Below are 19,558 nucleotides of genomic sequence, written 5' to 3'. Positions count from 1 at the left end.
AATATTAATTCTACACTGTTCAATCACAAAATTGTGCAAAACATTTCTACAGTAATACAGTTGTTTTCTACATAAACTTACAGAAAGTACAGTCGTTTTTTATTTAACTGTAACCGGGATTCAAATTCTACTATAATTTACAATTAATGAGCACACAAAGGCCTGGTATGTTACTTTTTTATAATTATGAGTAGGCCTACTGTTAAACACCAACATATTTTTCAATTTGTATTGATGAAGTAGTAATATTTTTTTTTTTTTCAAAGTAGAATTAATTCATATCAACCTGGTATCCCTAAGATTCATGCAAAAAAGATAGATTTCTTCCATGAGTGATATAGTCTTATCCACACTATGACTTTTATATACTAGGTGATTAAAACAATTTTGAAAATTGCTTTCCTAATCCTTTAAATATTGTCTTTAATTTGAGGCAAAACTATACAATGCATTGTAGTGCGCATTTTCAGTTTTGTTCAATCCCAGGGAACTCTTGGCTAAAATATTCAATTATATTCATTTATCACTTACGATGATACAACGTAATTTTCTAATAATAGTATCTGGATAAGTACAAAGTACTGTACATCTAAAATAACACTCAAAGAGTTCAAAAGATTCCAGAATCTTAACAGAATTATTTCATAAGATATTTTGTCATCCTGTGTACAGTACTGAATATGGAATAATCTAACTGTTATTATTAAACATAATTTGAATAAAATGGCTTTACAGAAGTAATACAAATATTAAGATATTTCAATGGCATATGGGTAAGCTTATGCTATTACTGTCACTGAAGAAAATATCATAAAGCACACCATTACAAATGGAAATGTCTTACAATTTGGAAGCTACAGTAACTAGCGACCAAATAACAAGCTTATTCTGTACTTTTCAGTGAACCTTGTAAATATCACAGTATTCAATTATAATTTAATTCAATGATATGGTTTAACATACTTCTCTTAGAGTATAAAGGAAAACATCTAACCCTTTTCCATTACTGAATCTCATTGTCTACAACTACTCTACTAACATTACAGTATTACCTTAGATTTGTTTGTGAATTATGTACATTCGTGGAATCATACTTCTTTTTCAATAATCAAAAGTTCCGTACAGTACGATGCTTTACACAACTCAGCAATGCAAGTCTTCACAAGCTTTATAGTTTTCTCATATAGCCTACTATTTTAACATAATTCACCTCCAACAAGAACAGATCTTTTCAGTTTCTTGTTGAACCACTGTCTTGGTGGTGAAGGGCACCTTATACTTTGAGATATCTATTACATGTTTTATATGCTTTCTTTTTTTAGTTATGTTTGCTAAAAAAAATAAGTGTTGTATTTCAGAAACCCAGATTTATTTCACTTATTTTTCACCTGAATATATTTACAAATGTTACGTGATAGACAACTAGAAACCCCAAATGTGTCTTCAGAAGTGAGGGAAAATAGAAAGTTTTTTACATGAGCAATAAAACTTATAACAGTACTGTGTGTTTCAGCGTTGAAAAAAAAAAACTATAATTTTGCCATTAACAACCTTATTCAATATACATTCTGCAAGTTTTACCTGAAATAGGGTTATAACTGTAATATATTTTCTGTCAATATACTGTATTTTTTACAATTATGCAACATCAATATAATAAAACCAGTAAAAGAAGACCATGATAGTTGTGTGATATAACCATTTTCAATCACCAATCACAGATCATCTTTTCATCAGTTATCCCATTTCTATTTTGGGATGTCATTTGTACCTTTAGCAACTAGGCAATAAACCATCTAAAGAAGAGCAGGGTCGTTACTAGGAGAGTCAGAGACATACGCGATGGCAATAAAGATGCTGACCCAGCCTTACAATCCTGGCTTCCTGGTGCATAGTTAAGGCACTTGAACTGTAAGAATAAGATTATAAAGTTACAAAATGGGAAAGTATTAGATTTCATTATCATACCAGACCAATAACAAAATACAGTATGATTAGTCTGATATGACTTGCAATATTATTGTAAACAGTACTTAGAATATTAGTAAAGTCTTTGATTGCTTAATGATGCAGTATACTACAAGAACTAAAGATTTTTAATGCAAAGTATCAGTTAAATCAAAATTTGTGTCTGGATGCTAATTAACTCAGCAAATGGTGTAACATCGAAGAAAGAATGTCATAGAGCTAACAGCCTAGCTTATCAGAACAGTATAAACGAAATATTCAAGCTCCTTGGAGTTGGACAGATGCTCCCTCTAACCCAACTTAGCTTTTTCCTCATAACGCAAAGAATGTACAGTATGAAACTATGATGAAGCTGGAATCGATGTGAAAGTATGAGAACTTCCTGATAATACTTGAACAGGTACGATGAAAGTGTCACGTAATACAAAAGGGCTGTAAATGTTTCCATTACAGGCAACCCAAAATCCTCCTATTCAATATTAGAAAACTGCACAGACAGGGACAGTGAACTTCAAGGTTTATTTTGGAACAGCATCCGATGCTAAACTAATGAAACATGAGAGAAGTGAATGAAATCGTGTAAAGACTTTAGTTTCGATACCTCCTTAGATATGTTCACCTATAAATGATCTGCTGAAAAAAAACAAGCAAGCTGTTCTGATACTTAATGAACTTTGCAGCGTTCAGATGGAGGTCATTCAAAAGAGATGATCTGATTGAACTATCTGTGAACAAAGAACCACAAAGAAACTTTCGCAGTTCACATACAAAGTGATCTAGCCTTCACAGAAATTGTTTATGACTAAGGCGATTTGGATTTTCGTGGTCGTGTCCAGAAATAAGGACAATAAACAATTTCTGTGAGTTTCTCAGTTAGTAGGAAAGTTGTCCTTGTAGAGAACAAATGTATATTTATGCTCCTCAAATTCCTAAACGAATGGTGAGCAGCCGTGTATCCAGTAGACACATAACTTTCTGTGAACACTATTTATGTGCCCATATAATAATTTCGTAGAACGCCATTGCGGCCCATTTGCTAGCCGTTTATCCCTTAATTGTTGCATTAGTACACACAGGATTTTTTGTTTTTTTTTAATGAAGTGTTCCATTTGCCAATTGTTCCTGAGATTTAAGGTTGATAGGTGGGCTGTGTGATCACGTGTGGCCTAGTGTTCATGTAAATTTATATACTACATTTTTGAAAAATTTCATATATTTCCTTTTCGGCATTAGAATAAGTCAGAACTTTTTTCTTTTTATTTTTTTTCAGCTACCTCAAGATTTCATTAATTTTAATTCTTATTCATTTTTGGATTTATAGCATTAAGATATCTTGTTTCTAGGTAGGGTACGTTTTGGCGCACCCGTTTGGCCGTGGCCGTTTAGGCATGGCCGTTTGGGCGCCAACGGATTTGGCGTTAGCCTATTTGGCAACGGCCGTTTTTGGAGCTAAAAACATTTGTTTTATTTAAAAATCTTATTTTATTTATAAATCTTATTTTATTTATAAATCTTATTTTATTTATAAATCTTATTTTATTTATAAATCTTAAGAACATTTTTTTTCATTTATAAATCTACCTGTATGGATGTTACAATATATCAGTTATAAATTGAAAGATAATATTCATATTTAGAAACATGAAAACTAGCTCTTTCCTCGTTTAGCTATTTGCTCAGGAACGACGTCTAGTCAATCAGTCCCTAGCCCTAGTTGAGGTAGCTCAAGTGTTTCGTTCTTTTACCATCTTTTTATTTACATTTTTTTTTTTACTAAAAACTTTCGTTTTATCCATATGATGACTGAGGAAGTATTAATCCAACTTGAAACCCAATTCAATAGTCTACGATTTTGAACAAGCTGCACACACCGATATGAATGATACATAACCTGATGTTCAAATAAAAGGATGTTTTAATTTTTCTTTTAATTCAGCTCAAAATATAGAAAAAACATTTAACTTCACTAGGGTTCACTAGTTTGTTCAACACTAATCATGATTTCGCGTTAAAAGCTTAAGTGATTATTGCCATTGTCTTTGTGCCTTTGAATAAGATCGATGAGTATTTGGATGCTTAGCGACTGAACTTCTGTAGAAGATACATATATTGGTCGTCAGTACAGACAAGGGAATGAATCGCCACAAAAACTGAAAATGTATAGGGATTCAGACAAAAGAATACATGCAACTGTTCCTAGATTTGAAAAGACAGATGCTGTCGAGTACTTCAGAAGCCTTCCTCATAATTACCAAATGAACTAAATAAAGCTACATTAGGATTTTAGTTTTTAGAGTTTGTTTTTACATTTTCATGAGCCTGTTTTTACTTTTCAATAAAGGTTTTAAAGTTTTAAATGATTGTGAATTTATAAGCAAATTATTCCTATTGTTTAGATGACGCCCAAACGGCCATGCCAAACTGCCAGGTGGCGCCCAAACGGTCGTGCCCAAAACGACTGCGCCCAACCGGTCGCGCCCAGTAGTCCCATTTCGGTTATTTTTGTCAGTAGTATTTAGTAAGAATAAAACATTAAAACATGTTTGCATATTTTCCTGCAGCGAGGCCAATTGACACAGGTCTCTTTGAAGAGTTTGAAAATAGAAACGTATTCCTATCTACGGTTAAATGTGGCCTATGGGGCATAACCTAATGCCTTGGAATTATACTTGAATTCTATTGTGAAGATGTGTATGTATTGTATGTTTACCGAGATCGGAACTCTTGATAGTGACTACTAAGAGCCAACTCTGTTTGACCTTGAATTTCTCCCGATAGTGGAATAATGTCTCCCTCTATCAAGCACTGATTACCTGGGATCACAACTTGTTGACTAGTGTGATTGGATCTGTCAGTAACTGATAAGGAAACACAATCCTTCCCTTTCCTTTTGTGCATAGTTTCTCTAACATCAATCTCTCTTTTCTCGGACCTTTTCATTACCAGAAACTCAGTAATTATTTCTTTACTGATGACTCAGGAGAAGGTATTGCTCTGGAGTAGAGCACATTCTTTCTCTGACAAACGTCAAACTGCTTGTGGATACCTTAATTCAATAAGTTTCCTTTATTGAGATAGTGACACTGTTAACATTAATACTGCTGCTTACAGCTGTAATGTCTATCTTTCCCTCTCTTCCTTTTTACATTGTTTTCTATTTTGGAAACATATTTTTTCCTTAATTTCAGCTGAATCTTTAGAGCTTAAAGGAATCGAGAGAATTAAGGACACTGATACAGTGGATAATTTTGCCTCAAAAGCTTAGCCAAATTTTAGCCTAGGTCAGCAGCGACTACGAATATTCTTTATAGAGTATCTTTGAATATGGAGTGTCCAGTAAATCCTCAATAAGCAAAAGGATTTTAAGAAAGTGTGCGTGTTTGGCTCCTAAGCACTAAAAATTTGTAATAGTGAAGAGAAACTCTGTTTCAGGTATGCTAACAGAAAAAAATGAGAAAACGCGACGAAAAACTAAGCAAAGCAATTCATCAATTCATATCAAAGGACATTTTTAATGAATGTTTGCTGCTAAAATTTCTAATGATAGTTAATCAATTAAAGAAACATTAATGCATAGAAGGTACTGCCAAATTACATACTGTAAGTTCTGTAGAATCCCATTTCATGTTACCAATCCGGTAGCTAATGTTCAATGAGCTTATTGCAGACGAAGTTCTCACAGATACATTCTCATACTCAGACATTAGCACAATTGCTTGATGTACTGTGCTTGAAAAAGATGAAAATCAACATATTTCTTTATATTAAAATCTGTACAGCAGGTATCCTTGATCAAAGTCCTGGGTTAATGTCTAGGCAATAGGAGCTTAAAACCTGATCCAAAAGATTATGTCCATTTCAAGATCTCCAACATCCTTAAAAATGACCAGCATTCAATCTTCTCAAGAAGGAACTCACGAATGCCCCTCTAAGCTCTATCAATGAAGATTTTCTGTTTTCATTTAAGTCTTAGACAAGGAAGGAAGTGAACTGCACTATCAAGTAATAGAGAAGGTAGCTATTGCTATCACTGAGGCTGCGAGGAAATGGAGTCATTTCTTGTATAAATATAATTTCAAGGTAATTACCAATCTAATTTTATTGCCATTAATACTGGAAAACAAATTGCGAGCCAAAGTGCAAATGAGGAATTTCAAGAACGCGGGGAAAAGGCGACTCTTTTTACACTATCTAGAGCCTTTAGTAGTTTATTTACTGTTTCTACATCTTTATTATTGGTATTCATAATGACTTGAGCACGTCTGGAACTGAAAATTTAATAATGGAGATAGGTGAGTATGTATGAGAAGGTTGCCCCTAGATTTGTTGAAAGGGCTTCCATACAACTGCAAAAATTTTAAAACTCCTTATTGAGCCATATCATGATTATATGCAAAGCTGTAATGCTACTTGAGAAGCCTAGGAAATTGATGTACAATGTAAGAAAATCATAAGTCTATTGGGAATTGGGAATTCGATAAAACCCAGCCAATGAGGTTCACTTGTCCATATTACTTTCACCATTACTGTAATAGGGTTGCCTCATGCTGATAAGGCTGAAAAAACTTCCCACTGGGATTGCATATACAAATTCATTTCCGCAGTATCTGAGGGTTAAACTTGAATGCTTCTCTCGTTGTGATGAGCATGAATTTAATATGGCTAAATATGTATGTTTTCTCTACATTTTTGGTATCTATTCAATTCCTCACCAATATGCAAAGACTTATGAGTCCTGTCATAGTGATACTTCGCACTTTGTAATCTAAAGATAAATTTTGCCAGTGTCAAATTAATGGAATTTAAACATTACCATTAAAAAGGAAAACTAAACCAGATTTCAAAGAATAAAATATCAGTAATTATCAAAATTTTAAGCATTGAAAAGGTAGAGGCGAACACAAAAACAAATCATAGACGATATGAAAACTATATTAGATCCTGAAAAAGAGTCAACACAGATGAGATTTGTATATCCCATTCCTAGAGGGAGCATTAGTCACTCAAAATTCCCTTACAATGGTTCTATTCCCTTTCCCATGTCTGTCTTACGGACTGCAATACTGCAAGAGGTGTTTGGCCGGAAGGGCCCGGCAGTCTACAACAACAACAATCCATATCTGTAATATTTTTTGTTATTCGCCTTCATATCAGTTTGGTTCTAATTTCTTATATCCATTGAAGACGTCAAACAGTGAAAAGGGGAATTACTGAACATAATAAAGAGTACCTTAAAGTTTTCTTCTAATCGAAAAAATTTGGTGAAAATAATCATATGAACCTTCTGCACTAAACAATGATATTATTTTCGACTAAATTTTTTGTAACGCTATATTATCCTAAAAAAATGTTTTTAAGAATTCAAGTTCTGAACCGTTGATACAGAATCTATAAATAACTTTGATGCACTTTAAATGGTTGGTAAAATTGATATCACATTTCTGTAAAAATTGAATACCCAAGAAAAAGAGTTTGGAGCTATCAAATATTGTATTTGCAATCAAGTCAAAAGAAAATGTAGCTAGGAAACTAACGTTAATTTTAAACAATTCATCGTACCTAACTAATAACAGGTACAAAATCTAAAGAATATCTAAAGTTTATAAACATTTCACATGGTTAATAAAAATGCCAAAAGTTAAGAATAATCATATAACAAATATAAAACTTTTATGACCAAGAAATTAATCTAAAATTGTTTTAATTAATTTATGGGAATATAAATTTTTCGTTTTTGTTTTTGTAAACCCATTACATACACATGCCTGCCACATACAAATATATGCACATGTATTTGGACTGAATAAAGATATCCACTAACGGGTTTCAGTATCTGATTATAAGCCAAAATAATCTGGAATATGTTCATATATTTTGCATTCAGGTGATTCAGTCCTACACCTGAATTTTACATCTTGAACAGAAACTTTTATTTCATCCTTCATCATGCTATAAAAATAACATAATAGCGAAGCAAATACACTAATTATCTCGTGCACATGCTGGGGATGAGTTATATGAATCATTATCATGCAGTTAATAAATAAAATATTTTGTAGATTTATTCTCAAACAAAATTTCAACCATGCATATATCATACTTGTGAGGTTTACTTGTGGACTTTGATCCCCAAAGTATTTCACTCCATGCTTTATGAGGTAACGTTTTATTCTTAGCAGAACGAGGGCAAATTTCAACTCCTTTATTTTACATGTAATATTATCTTAATTTTCTACTATCACATACAAGCAAGATATTACATCACTTGAATCGTTGCTGTTTAGTGTTCTAAAAACAATTCATGTGTCCCATATTTTTTTTCTGCTTAGGCACTGATTTATGCAACATCACACTTGGTTCTAGGGTTTTGCAGTATCTCATCAGAAGGAGGAAAGAGTATTCACATCTCGGAAAGGAAGCAGTAAAAAGAAGCATGTGTATTGACACATCAGCAGCAGCAATAGAATTAGCAATGCAGGATGACACACTTTCATGATTTACCTTAAACTGATTTGTGGTGCCTACCAGACACTGTCCAGATGTCCCACACAGTAGGCTACTGCCTGACGTATTGTACAGACAGATACAGAGGTGTTGCACAATAATTTCTTACTGTTTAAGAAAATGCTGGACTTGTAGAAATTACCCTAATTCCCGATGTACTGTATGAATTTTCTTAAGTCTTGGTTGCTGGTGGCCATTTCCTAAATTCAAATAAATTTAAATGTCCTCCAAAACATACAGACGTTATAATCACTCCATTTCAGACTAATTCCTTGTTTTTTCTCTTAAATAGTCATTTATGACAATGTGAGCACAAGATAAAATACTGTACTTTTCAAATCTCAGTATAACAGTATATAATCACATGGCAAAGAAGTGTCATAAATCTCCTCTGTCCCCATTTGATAAATAAGTTCATCACTGGCTGCAGTAAACGCTCAAGTGTTTCAGCACTAAAATCAACTTTGTGTTAAAACTTAAGAATACTTGATGTCTTGCCATTGCACCCAAAGTGATGAGAAACTAATGAAGCAGTTGCTATATATCCCTCTTTTCTATTTGTTTGCCTATAAGTATGTTATGATAATAAATAACAGTAAAATATTCAATAACTTATAGGACAATCTTTCAGAACAATTTTGGGACTGCAAAATTCCTGCATATTCGCCAAAGTAATCTTTTTCCACTTGAGTCAAATTTTGTAAGTTGGTTTCCAGTATTTCATCTCCACTTCCTTCTAAAGATGTTGAAAGTGTTAAATTGTCCTGAGAACTTTCCTGAGATTGCAATGATTCTTCTATATTTCTATTAAACAATGACACCTCACTTTGTGATTCATTTATGTCTGTCAGTGATTTAAAATCGCTAAAATTGTTATTTTCAGTGTTAACACCTGCCATTTTCTGATTTGTAATATTCACTGTGAATGCTGTGGAATTAATCTCATTTTCAGAAGAATGGATTACTGTGTCTCCATATGTAGCAGTCACATCTGTTTTACTTAAATCTTTGTTATGTTCTGTTATTTCAGGACTGTGTGTGTTATTAGTATTAACATCATTCTTCGATAAAAGATCTTTGTTAGGATGTATGCTACCGAGTATGATTTCTTTAACACTGGTGTTGAGTTTTACATCATGACTTACAGTTTCACTGTTGTTTAAAGTAAACAGTGGTTCAGTGCCTTTGATGTTTGTTGTATTAATATGGTGCTCTCCAAGAGACACGAGAGCTTCTTCTAAAGTGACGAAGCTGTTATTTTTTGGAAAGTCTTCGAAATTCTTAATTTTGGGCTTTAGAAGTGGTACAAAATCAGAATCTAAAATATCAAGTGTCACTGCAGCAAAATTGGCTGCTGGTATTTCTTTGCTGGTCATTTCTTGTAAGAGCCTAACGGTAAAAGGAGCTGGTGTTGGAACTGGAATGATAGCCTCTTGAACTTCGTTAAGTACTCGACTTTGAAACCACCAATAGAAAGTTTCTTTGGATGATGTAGTTACAGGAAACTCATCTTTATTTTCATGACTTCCTTCACCAGTGTTTACAATCGAGCCCAAAGGATGAAATGATTCCAAATTAGTTTCACTTATGTTCGCCATAGTTTCCAAAAATTCCTCACGTGTTCCATCATCAACAGGCAGTGCTTTCTCATTTTCATGTGCAGTGAAGTTATGATTATCATACATACTTTCATTTAGACCAAAAGGCATGGAATCTGAAAATGCATTGGTTTTCAGCGAAGAGTCCTCAGAAGATGACATTCCTCCACATTCTCCAGGATTTATCGAACAGTTTTCCATTTCTAATGTTGTACCATTTTGTTCAACACCAAATGTACCGGTTTCTTCAAGTACACTTTCGGATACATATTTTGGAAAGCTCTCATTCATATTAACACTTTCCTCATGGTGTATCAACTCAGTTCCATGCGTAGTTACATTCAAAACTTTAGGAGTAAGTACTCTATCACTGACTGATGTAATGTCTGTACTAATTTCATGCTCAAGTGTCTTGCTCCCCTCATCATAAGGTTGAGGCAGGAAAGATTCAGAGATTGGTGGTTTCACGGTAAAGACAGAATGGGTTTCCTTGTCCAAAGGAAATGCAGTCGGTCGAAATCTTGAAGATGGTGATGTAATATTTATGCCTACTTCTGAATCTTCCTTTATATCTATTTTTTCCTTATTTGAAAAATCATCAGGAGGTACAATAGTCCCACGATCTCCCCCACTCGTAAAATTTATATTTGATGCGGTGTTGTTCACCACAAAGTCTGGCAAAACTGGAATGTTTTTGTCCTTTGCAAAAGATGGTCTTACTTGTTTTTCGTGTTTTCTTACAACTGGTCTTCCATGTATTCTAGGCCTTCTTGGTCTCATTCTGCCTCTTCTAGAAGGAGGTCCGCTTCCTATACCAACCAACCCTTCTCCCCTTACCCTTTTCCTTCTTTCTCTGGATCTCCTTTGAAATCCATAAGGGTGCCTTTTTCCAGTAGTCCCATATCTCTTCGAGCTATGTATTGTGCTATTTCTTCTTTGCTCTATCGCCGTTATATTTACATGGCTGGCAGTTGGTGGCGGAAATATTTCTGTTTTATTATGACCCGTCTCATCAATATGAAAACTGGCATTTTTTTCTCGTTCTTCCTCTTCCTGATTGGTTAAAGTACTATTTTGATATGTGGCTAACCTTTCATGTTTAGAAACCTGTTGGGAGTCTGATGATGTATAGTCTATAGATACATTTCTATCAATACCACCAGGTCTTCAAAGATTTGGTCTTGAGCGCCGTTTTAATGGTCTTGCATTCCCAGCAGTATCGTATGTGCCTATATCTGACCTCCTCCTGTAAGGTCTGCGTTTTTTATATCTATTTCCCGCTTCTGTATAATTGGCGTTCTTTATACTACCAGGTCGAATACGCCTTTTAGGAAAGGATACTGATGAATTCCCCAATGGTACTGATTCTGGGCTTATATTTTCGGCCAAATCTTCATTGGAATACTCACCGTTAGTGTCCCGCTTCTTTTCAATGTGCAATACAATATCATCTTGTAAAAACTTTGATGATATCCTATGGAGGGATTTCAAAGTATCACTTAGATTATCAAAATTTCTATTCTCTGTTATAAAGGAAGGACTTGCTACTGAAGACAAAGAAACTGTTAATAGTGGACTGTCTGTGTGTCCAAATTCAGTGGAAGCCATTTGAAAATTTTCATGAGCATGTGAAGAACTTGTCACTCCATGAATTTCAAGATCCATGTGATCATGCTCCTTAATATCCCTTACAGACGTCCGAGGACTGACAGCTGGATTCTCGGTACCCAAACGTGCATAAGAGACTTCATTTTCCAGGTCATGCAATGTCGGCCTCTGATCTCCATAAAGTCTGGTGCGTGTTATTTTGTTAGTTATGGAAGGCGACGTTGAATCAGTGGCTTCTTCAGACTCCTTTGATATAACCTCGACTTCAACAGAAACTGAAGTTACATGGCTGTGCATTCTCATTTCACTTACCAAATCAACTTTACCATGATCCCTTGTACCATCAGAGGGAACACTAAGAAGCTTATTGGTTGTATCAACAAAGGTTTCACTGTTTGGGAACACAAGGCTCGAATCAGAATGAGACAACACAGGCTGTACTGAATGAGGATCTACAGAACCAGAAGCAGATGGTAAAGTTGAGGGATCATGGGAAACGTCCTCTTCTGAATCTACCACAGTCTTTTGGGTAGACGTGGAGGACTCTTGGGAGCATGAATGCAATGAAAAGTAAAAAGCTCGACATAGATCCTGCAACGCAAAACAACAACAAGATGTAGTTGACGATGAGTGAATATATTTAGGTAGTTGTAAAGAGTTTGAGTGAGAATATTACTATATACATCAGAGAAGCTTTATTATGACCAGGCATTCCATAGAGACTTGAACATAAACGGTTCTAGTCAATCTTAAGCAAGATCCTTGCTATTGGAAAGTAAACCAAAATTTGTTAAGAACAAAATGATTTAGAACCATCTATTAGCTTATGCACAAAAAACTACGGTACCTAATTAAAATAATTACTTGAGATCTAGATGATTAACGAATTTTACACTATGAAATTTACAATTTATAATATTAAAAAAAAAACATATGACAATGCAAAAAAATTAAAATTGTATTTGCATGAAAGCTGCATACTAATATAAAATAAAGCTCAATATCATGCATCAATATGGTGACAAAATGGTTCATATAGATTTCCTACAATTTAAGGATCTAGAAAATAGGAAGAAAAAGGAGAAAAGTCTTTAAAACCTAACCATCTATATATATATATATATATATATATATATATATATATATATATATATATATATATATATATATATATATATATATATATATATATATATATATATATATATATATATATATATATATATCAATATTAAAAAATGCACATGGTATTTATAATTGTGTATCTGTATGTATAAATTGTAAAGAATTTGAGATGCTAATAAAAAGTTAATTCATCTAAGGGTGATAGAAGGCAAAGCACAATTAAAAAAAAAAAACATTTCCATAAATGGTCCTACAAAAGTGAAAGTATTTCACATATACCTTCATTCTCAACAGATATATGTCCAATTTTTATCCGAGAGATAAAAATAGCCTTCAGCAGGAAAAAAAACACATTCATAAACAGTGCAATGTTTACATGATTCTACATAATCTATAAATTGGAACAAGATATTCAATATCAGCCATTCTTCAACCTCCACAATCCTAAGGATAAATTTCTAAAAGTTATATTTCCAAAACCTGAAGCATTAATTGATTTATTCAATAACGCTCTAATAACGTACAAATTACTCATATCTTTCCTGTCAATTCATCTTTTCAACCATCCTCATTTCCAGTTTGTGTTGTACATGGTTAGTGCAGATATTTATATATGGTACAAAATACGTTTTAGTTTTAACAAGCATTTTTAGAAGCTATTTTCCTTCTGTAAGCCTATAAACAGTATCAGAAGCACTTGCACTGGAAAAGTAAAAACAAATATTATGTGAGGTCGAAAATAATAGCAAGTGGCCTTATGTACATTTATGAAAAATCGGGTTTTTTTCACACTCTAAAAAGAGTGAATTTTGCTGCTGGATTAGATTTCCGACACTTCAGTGAACAACAGCCATTATTATAAAGTTGAAAATAATCCCTGAACTTATCAATAAAATTTAGTTTGGTTAAACTTCAACTTAGATTACTGTGCTCAGTAAAGTCATTATGATGAAATTTGAGTAAAGTGTCAACAGATAACTAAGCATATTTTCTACAACTCCAGCTAATATAATAAAAGCAAGAGCTATATAAAGTATTTTCTTCCTTTAATCAATTTTCTTACCTCAGCAAGGTTAAGCTCCCATGAAAACTACTGTATGCTTCTGTACTGTGTACCGCATCCATATAACTGGAAATTTCCTAAAACTCCTGAACGCAGTCCAGTTCATGGGTTAAACAATTTGCAAAATTACTTTTTCAAAAATCGGAGACAGCCATGATGACACCAAGTAAAGCAAACTTGAACACTATTCATTAGTAATCACTTTGTGATTATTTGTTGACTCCTTTTTAGTAAAGACTTTGTTAATCTTGGTTCCTCAAATGCAATCTAGTCTATTGAATACAGATTAAACCACAACCATGCTAAAAGTGTACAATCCTTATACAGAAAATGGGTGCGACTATAAGCCGACTCTCTCGCTAACATTTTCCATCCAATCACTGAACAACGAGAACACTAATGTTACTGTACTTTGTCAAGTGTTGGCTATAACAGTAGTGTGAATTGATGATCCACAAGGTATTCTTTATAAAAAGGAGGAATGAGTTTTAAGAATTTCATCTAACCAACAAATATAATCTAATTTAAGTTCCCTTACCTTACTATCCTGTAAGGTTTAGTCAAGATAAGAGAAAAAGAAAACTTTGTTAGTACAGTGTTAATTTAGTACTCCAGAAATTTAATTTTACACACAGAACTGTCATATGCTCTTTTTCATTTACTCTGGTAATAAATTTGTTAACCAAGCGCATACATACGCCAAGTAATATTCTTTAATGATAAATACAGCTTTTAAAAAACAGGATATAAGTCTGACCATGTTTATCTGGATGGTGTCTTGATAATTGAAATAATTTTATAAAGCTTAGCAGCTAACACAGAGCTAAACTCTTTCTTAATGGTAGTAATTTTTAAGGTCATTTGCACAGGCATATTTAGAAATGTTACGCTCGCACCACAATCGTAACATTGGCAATTTTACCAAATTGTACCAATATCCGAAATTATTTCAGTTTAAACACAAATCACTCAACACAACTATTGCAGTCTCTTTTTAACTTCTCAAAATTGACATTAGGTTCTTTTTTTTTTTTTTTTTTTTTTTTTTTACGTGCAGAGTCTAAAAACCTAGACCAAGTAAGATTTATGAAAATAGATATTAAGTTTTCCTTGCAAAAGAAGTTTACTAAAAATAGGAATTACAGTGTCCTGGACGAGTAATTTGCAAATACCTAATGAAAATTATTTGCATGTGTGTACCTGAATGGCAATGATTACAGTACAGTATTCAACAGCCGGTCTCATGAAAGAGGACATTAAATATTAGAGTCATAAAAAGCATAATACTGAATTCCCTTAGATTCATTATTCTCTGACAATGGACTATATAAGGAGGTAACTCTATAACCAAGCGTCCCGAGGAAGATAATATTTCAAGCATTTTCATTTGGTTTTTAAAACAGCAAACTTGACATACTAATAATATGACTATACTTACACAAATATTAAAGGATAGAAGAAATGCAATTAACTCAATGTTGGGTAATTTATGTTCCCTAACCTGAAGTCCAAATAGTCTAAACTCTAAAGGACTTTCCTTATCTAACTAGTCTCTTATTTCCGTGAATTGATAGCGTACTCTACATGAAAACAAATGGTTAAAGGCGAATAGTTGTTAATATACATCTAAAATAGTATGTAGACCATTTGAGTGCATTTTTTTTTTTCAGATTTGAGATTATAAGGGGTAAGGTATTTGCTACATATTAGAAGGGTCGTGAGGAATAGGTCTTCATCTGGTTACAAAGAAATTAACCATAACCAAATTCTTTCGTACTACAACAATGTATTTATTGAAAGATGTAGAATAGCTACTGTAGTGAGGTATTAAAAGTTCAATAAAGGTTGAAAATGAACTCCATAGGCAAAGGAAAATCAGTGTATTTGGGCATAATGCTCATGAAACTGGACATCCAACATTAAATGTTCAACGCTTAAGTCTGTGTAAACCAGGCAATGGCCCCTGAAGACTCCTCACTGGTAAAAAAAAAAAAAATAATAAAAAAAAAAACCTTACCTCTCAGGGACACATACTGTACAGTGTTCAAAGAAAAATTATCCAGACCTGAGCGGGACATGGGCTTGTAGTTATTGTGAAGATATAATGTAAAGACTGCAGGGATTTGGTGGAATCCTTATAAACGATAGAGTTTTACCACACATTTAGTTGTTTAAAGTTATTGTGATGGTTATAGCAAGTCAAGCATAGATAAATCCTAACAAAACTCAAAGTATGATTGCAAGTAGGTCGACGACAGTGGCTCCTCAACAGCCGGAACTCAGCATTGATAATGTTTCTTTAACTCTGTATGACTTTTCAGATTTTAAGTGATTCTAGAAAGTAGATTTACTTTTGAGAAACGCTTAGGTCTGTCTCTTATTTAGCTGCACAAAAAATGGCTTATTGAGAAAGTCTTTTAAGAATTTTGGTGATTAATCTATTCCTAATGAGTGATTTAATTCTTTCATTCTACTTTGTTTTGAGTATTGGTCTCCTGTCTGGTCTTCAGCTGTTGATTATCATCTTAAAAGTTCCAAATAGCCTGGGGGTAAAAGGGTTAATTTGTTGGACAGGAACTTACGGTCTATTAAATTTCTTATTTCTGAGATAGATATTAATCTCTGGTACCGTCGTTCAATTAGTTCATTATGCTTGTTGCATAAGATTTTTTCATAATTCTGACCATTCTTTACATTCAGATCTTCCAGGGCAATACTAGGTATGCAGTTAATTCTAATAGTCAAACCTTCTCCATCATGAGGCTCAATACAACACAGTATTCTAGAAGTTTTATTCCAACTGTGACCAAGTTGTGGAATGATCTTCCTAGTCGGGTAGTTGAAGCGGTAGAACTTCAAAAGTTCTAACTTGTAGCAAATGTTTTTTTTTTTTTTTTTTTTTTTTTTTTTTTTTTATTCTTTATGTTGAAAAGACTGACATAAGGCTCTTTTTATAGTTTATATATGAAAGATCTGTTATAATGTTGTTACTTTTTAAAATATTTCATTGTATTTGTTCATCACTTCTCATGTAGTTTATTTATTTCCTTATTGCCTTTTCTTACTGGGCTATTTTTCCCTGTTGGAGCCTTTGGGCTTATAGCATCCTGTTTTTCCAACTAGGGTTGTAGCTTAGCTAGTAATGATAATGATAATAATGGCGCTTGTTTGATTGCTCTTGATTTTAGTACTGCCTTAAACCGTATTAACCCCGAAGACATTGTTTTTAAACCTTTAACAGACGGGAGTAGGCGAGTCTTTTTTTATCACCATCTTTGAATTTTTAGGTAATGGATTACAAAGTTTGTTGTTACTTGTTAATGGACATCATAGTGACTATAACAATGTAATAGCTGATGTTCCTCAGGGTTGTGTTCTGGGCATATTATTTTTCATATTATATACTCATGATAATTGGCTTGATCTAAAAATCAAGCTTATTGAATATGCAGACGATGCTACTCTCTTTGCATTAATTCCATTTCCTGAATGTAGATCTGGGGGTGCCGAATCCCTTAATAGACATCTAGCTAAAATTAGTGCATGGCGCAAAATATGGGCATGAAGTTGAACCCTAACATAGGTAATTCGAGGACAGTGGCTCATCAACATCCAGATCTTTGCATTGACAATGTCTCTTTAACTATATACAACTTATTTAAAATTATAGAGATTCTTGACTAAAAATTTACTTTTGAGAAGCACTTTCGGTTCCATTCTTCTTCCATATGAAAAAAAAAAAATGTATCGAGAAGGTATTCTAAGATTTTCGATGAACAGTCCATAGTGAGGAAATGTTTTAATGCTTTAATTCTATATTGTTTCAAGTATTGTTCTCTTGTCCGGTCTTCATCTACTGATTCTCATCTTAATTTGTTTGACAAGAACTTGCTTAAATTCCTTATTCCTATCTTGATATTAATCTCTGGCACCATAACTTATTTATTTCTTTATGCATGTTGCACCACCCTTTGCATTCAGTTTTTTTTTTCCAGACTGTACCATCCTGTACGTTGTCCTACTGGGTACGCAGTTATTTCTAACAGTCGTGCTTTCTCCAGCAGAAGGCTCAACACTACTCACTATTCAAGAAATTTTATTCCGACTGTGACCAGATTGTGGAATGATCTTCCTAATCTGGGGGTTTAATCGTTGCTTCATAAGTTCAAACTTTTTGTAAATGTTTTTCTGTTGAGAAGGTTAACATAAATCTCGTTTTATAGTTTATATATGACTGAACAATTTTCGATTTGTTATTGATCGTAAAATATTCTTATTTATATTAACTACTTATGAAAATAATCTTACTGATACGAATCAGAAAGAATTCATCAGGAATTTGGATGGTTGAGTGTAACACACAAAAAATAAAGGGGAACAATTTTGGTAATCTTTCTGGACTCAGAGTAGCTGAATTATGAGAATGTGTTCAATACGGTTAAGTGACTTTTCAGACGAATAGTTGTTGGAACACCACGTGAAGAGTAGGCCTATCTAAGGAATTGTTCCGGGAAGAATATTCAAAATTTCGAAAGGAAAATGTTGCTATACATATGATAATGTTGGTATAATGCTCTCAAATTTAAAATGGAAAATTGTCATAAATTTGTGATTGTTTGCTCCGTAGAGAAATAAAATCTCTGCTGGGGATATACGCTACTTGAGTATTAAATTACTCAGCCACTGAGTTTACCATCGCACACATCCCTGCCTCATGGGGGAGTCGGGCAGTTTTCCGTGAGTTAACTCGGGTCCACAGCAAAACTACACACACACACACACACACACACACACACATATATATATATATATATATATATATATATATATATATATATATATATATATATATATATATATATATATATATATATATATATTATATATATAGATAGATATATATATAAATATATATATCTATCTATCTATCTATCTATATATATATATATATATATTGTCCATACATATATATGCATATATATATATATATATATATATATATATATGTGTGTGTGTGTGTGTGTGTATGTATTTTTACGGCTGGCAAATTACATAAACTCCATAGCTCCTAAACTCATCCGCTTATTTTTACATAAATCTTTTGCACATGAATAATACCCGAGCTTTGAGAATATTACATAACTCCCAGACGGCAATATATATGAACACTGAATATCCAAAGGTCTCTTACGTAACACTCAAAACAAAAACTGGGAGATTATTTAATATGAATTATTCAAAAACAACCTCTTAATTCAGTTCTTTGTCAGGAATTACGAACAAGCACTATTAGGAATTATTGGTGATCGAAATAATACACACTTTACAAAAAAATATATTCTATAAAAAGTTACAACAATAATACAAAAAGAATTATCACCAAAATTAAATTACTTGATATATTAAATCTGAACCAAGCTTTAGACTAAGACAAAAGAAAGACTTAGAAAAAAACAACTATGCAATCAATTTCACTGGAAAGTAACTTATAGAAATATTTAATTTTGACAATTAATGAAAATAGGTAACACCTTAACACTCTAACGATTAAACTCTAAATGAAATTTACATAAATGTAACTGTTACACTTACGTCTTTTGACTCACACGAGGTTACTGAACCGGTAAGCAACATAAATACACTTCACTGTTTAACCTACATCTCACAGGGCCAGTTACCAAAATTTATGACA

General features: G+C 33.0%; 1 protein-coding gene across 1 annotated transcript in view; it reads right to left on the bottom strand.

Annotated features, from left to right (window-relative positions):
- Window positions 1–1,781: 1,781 nt before the first annotated feature.
- The window catches only part of LOC137655746 (uncharacterized), a 599,608-nt gene continuing 581,831 nt past the window's right edge, over window positions 1,782–19,558 (bottom strand). The window contains 2 exon segments of the mRNA XM_068389810.1: window positions 1,782–1,909; window positions 8,470–12,269. Of these exon segments, the coding sequence (XP_068245911.1) occupies window positions 9,039–12,269 (3,231 nt within the window). The 3' untranslated portion in view covers window positions 1,782–1,909; window positions 8,470–9,038.

The sequence above is a fragment of the Palaemon carinicauda genome, chromosome 16 (assembly GCF_036898095.1).
Source record: "Palaemon carinicauda isolate YSFRI2023 chromosome 16, ASM3689809v2, whole genome shotgun sequence".
NCBI classification, from domain to species: Eukaryota; Metazoa; Arthropoda; class Malacostraca; order Decapoda; family Palaemonidae; genus Palaemon; species Palaemon carinicauda.
Note: the sequence above shows the minus strand (reverse complement) of the source record. Positions and strands in the feature narration are given on the sequence as shown.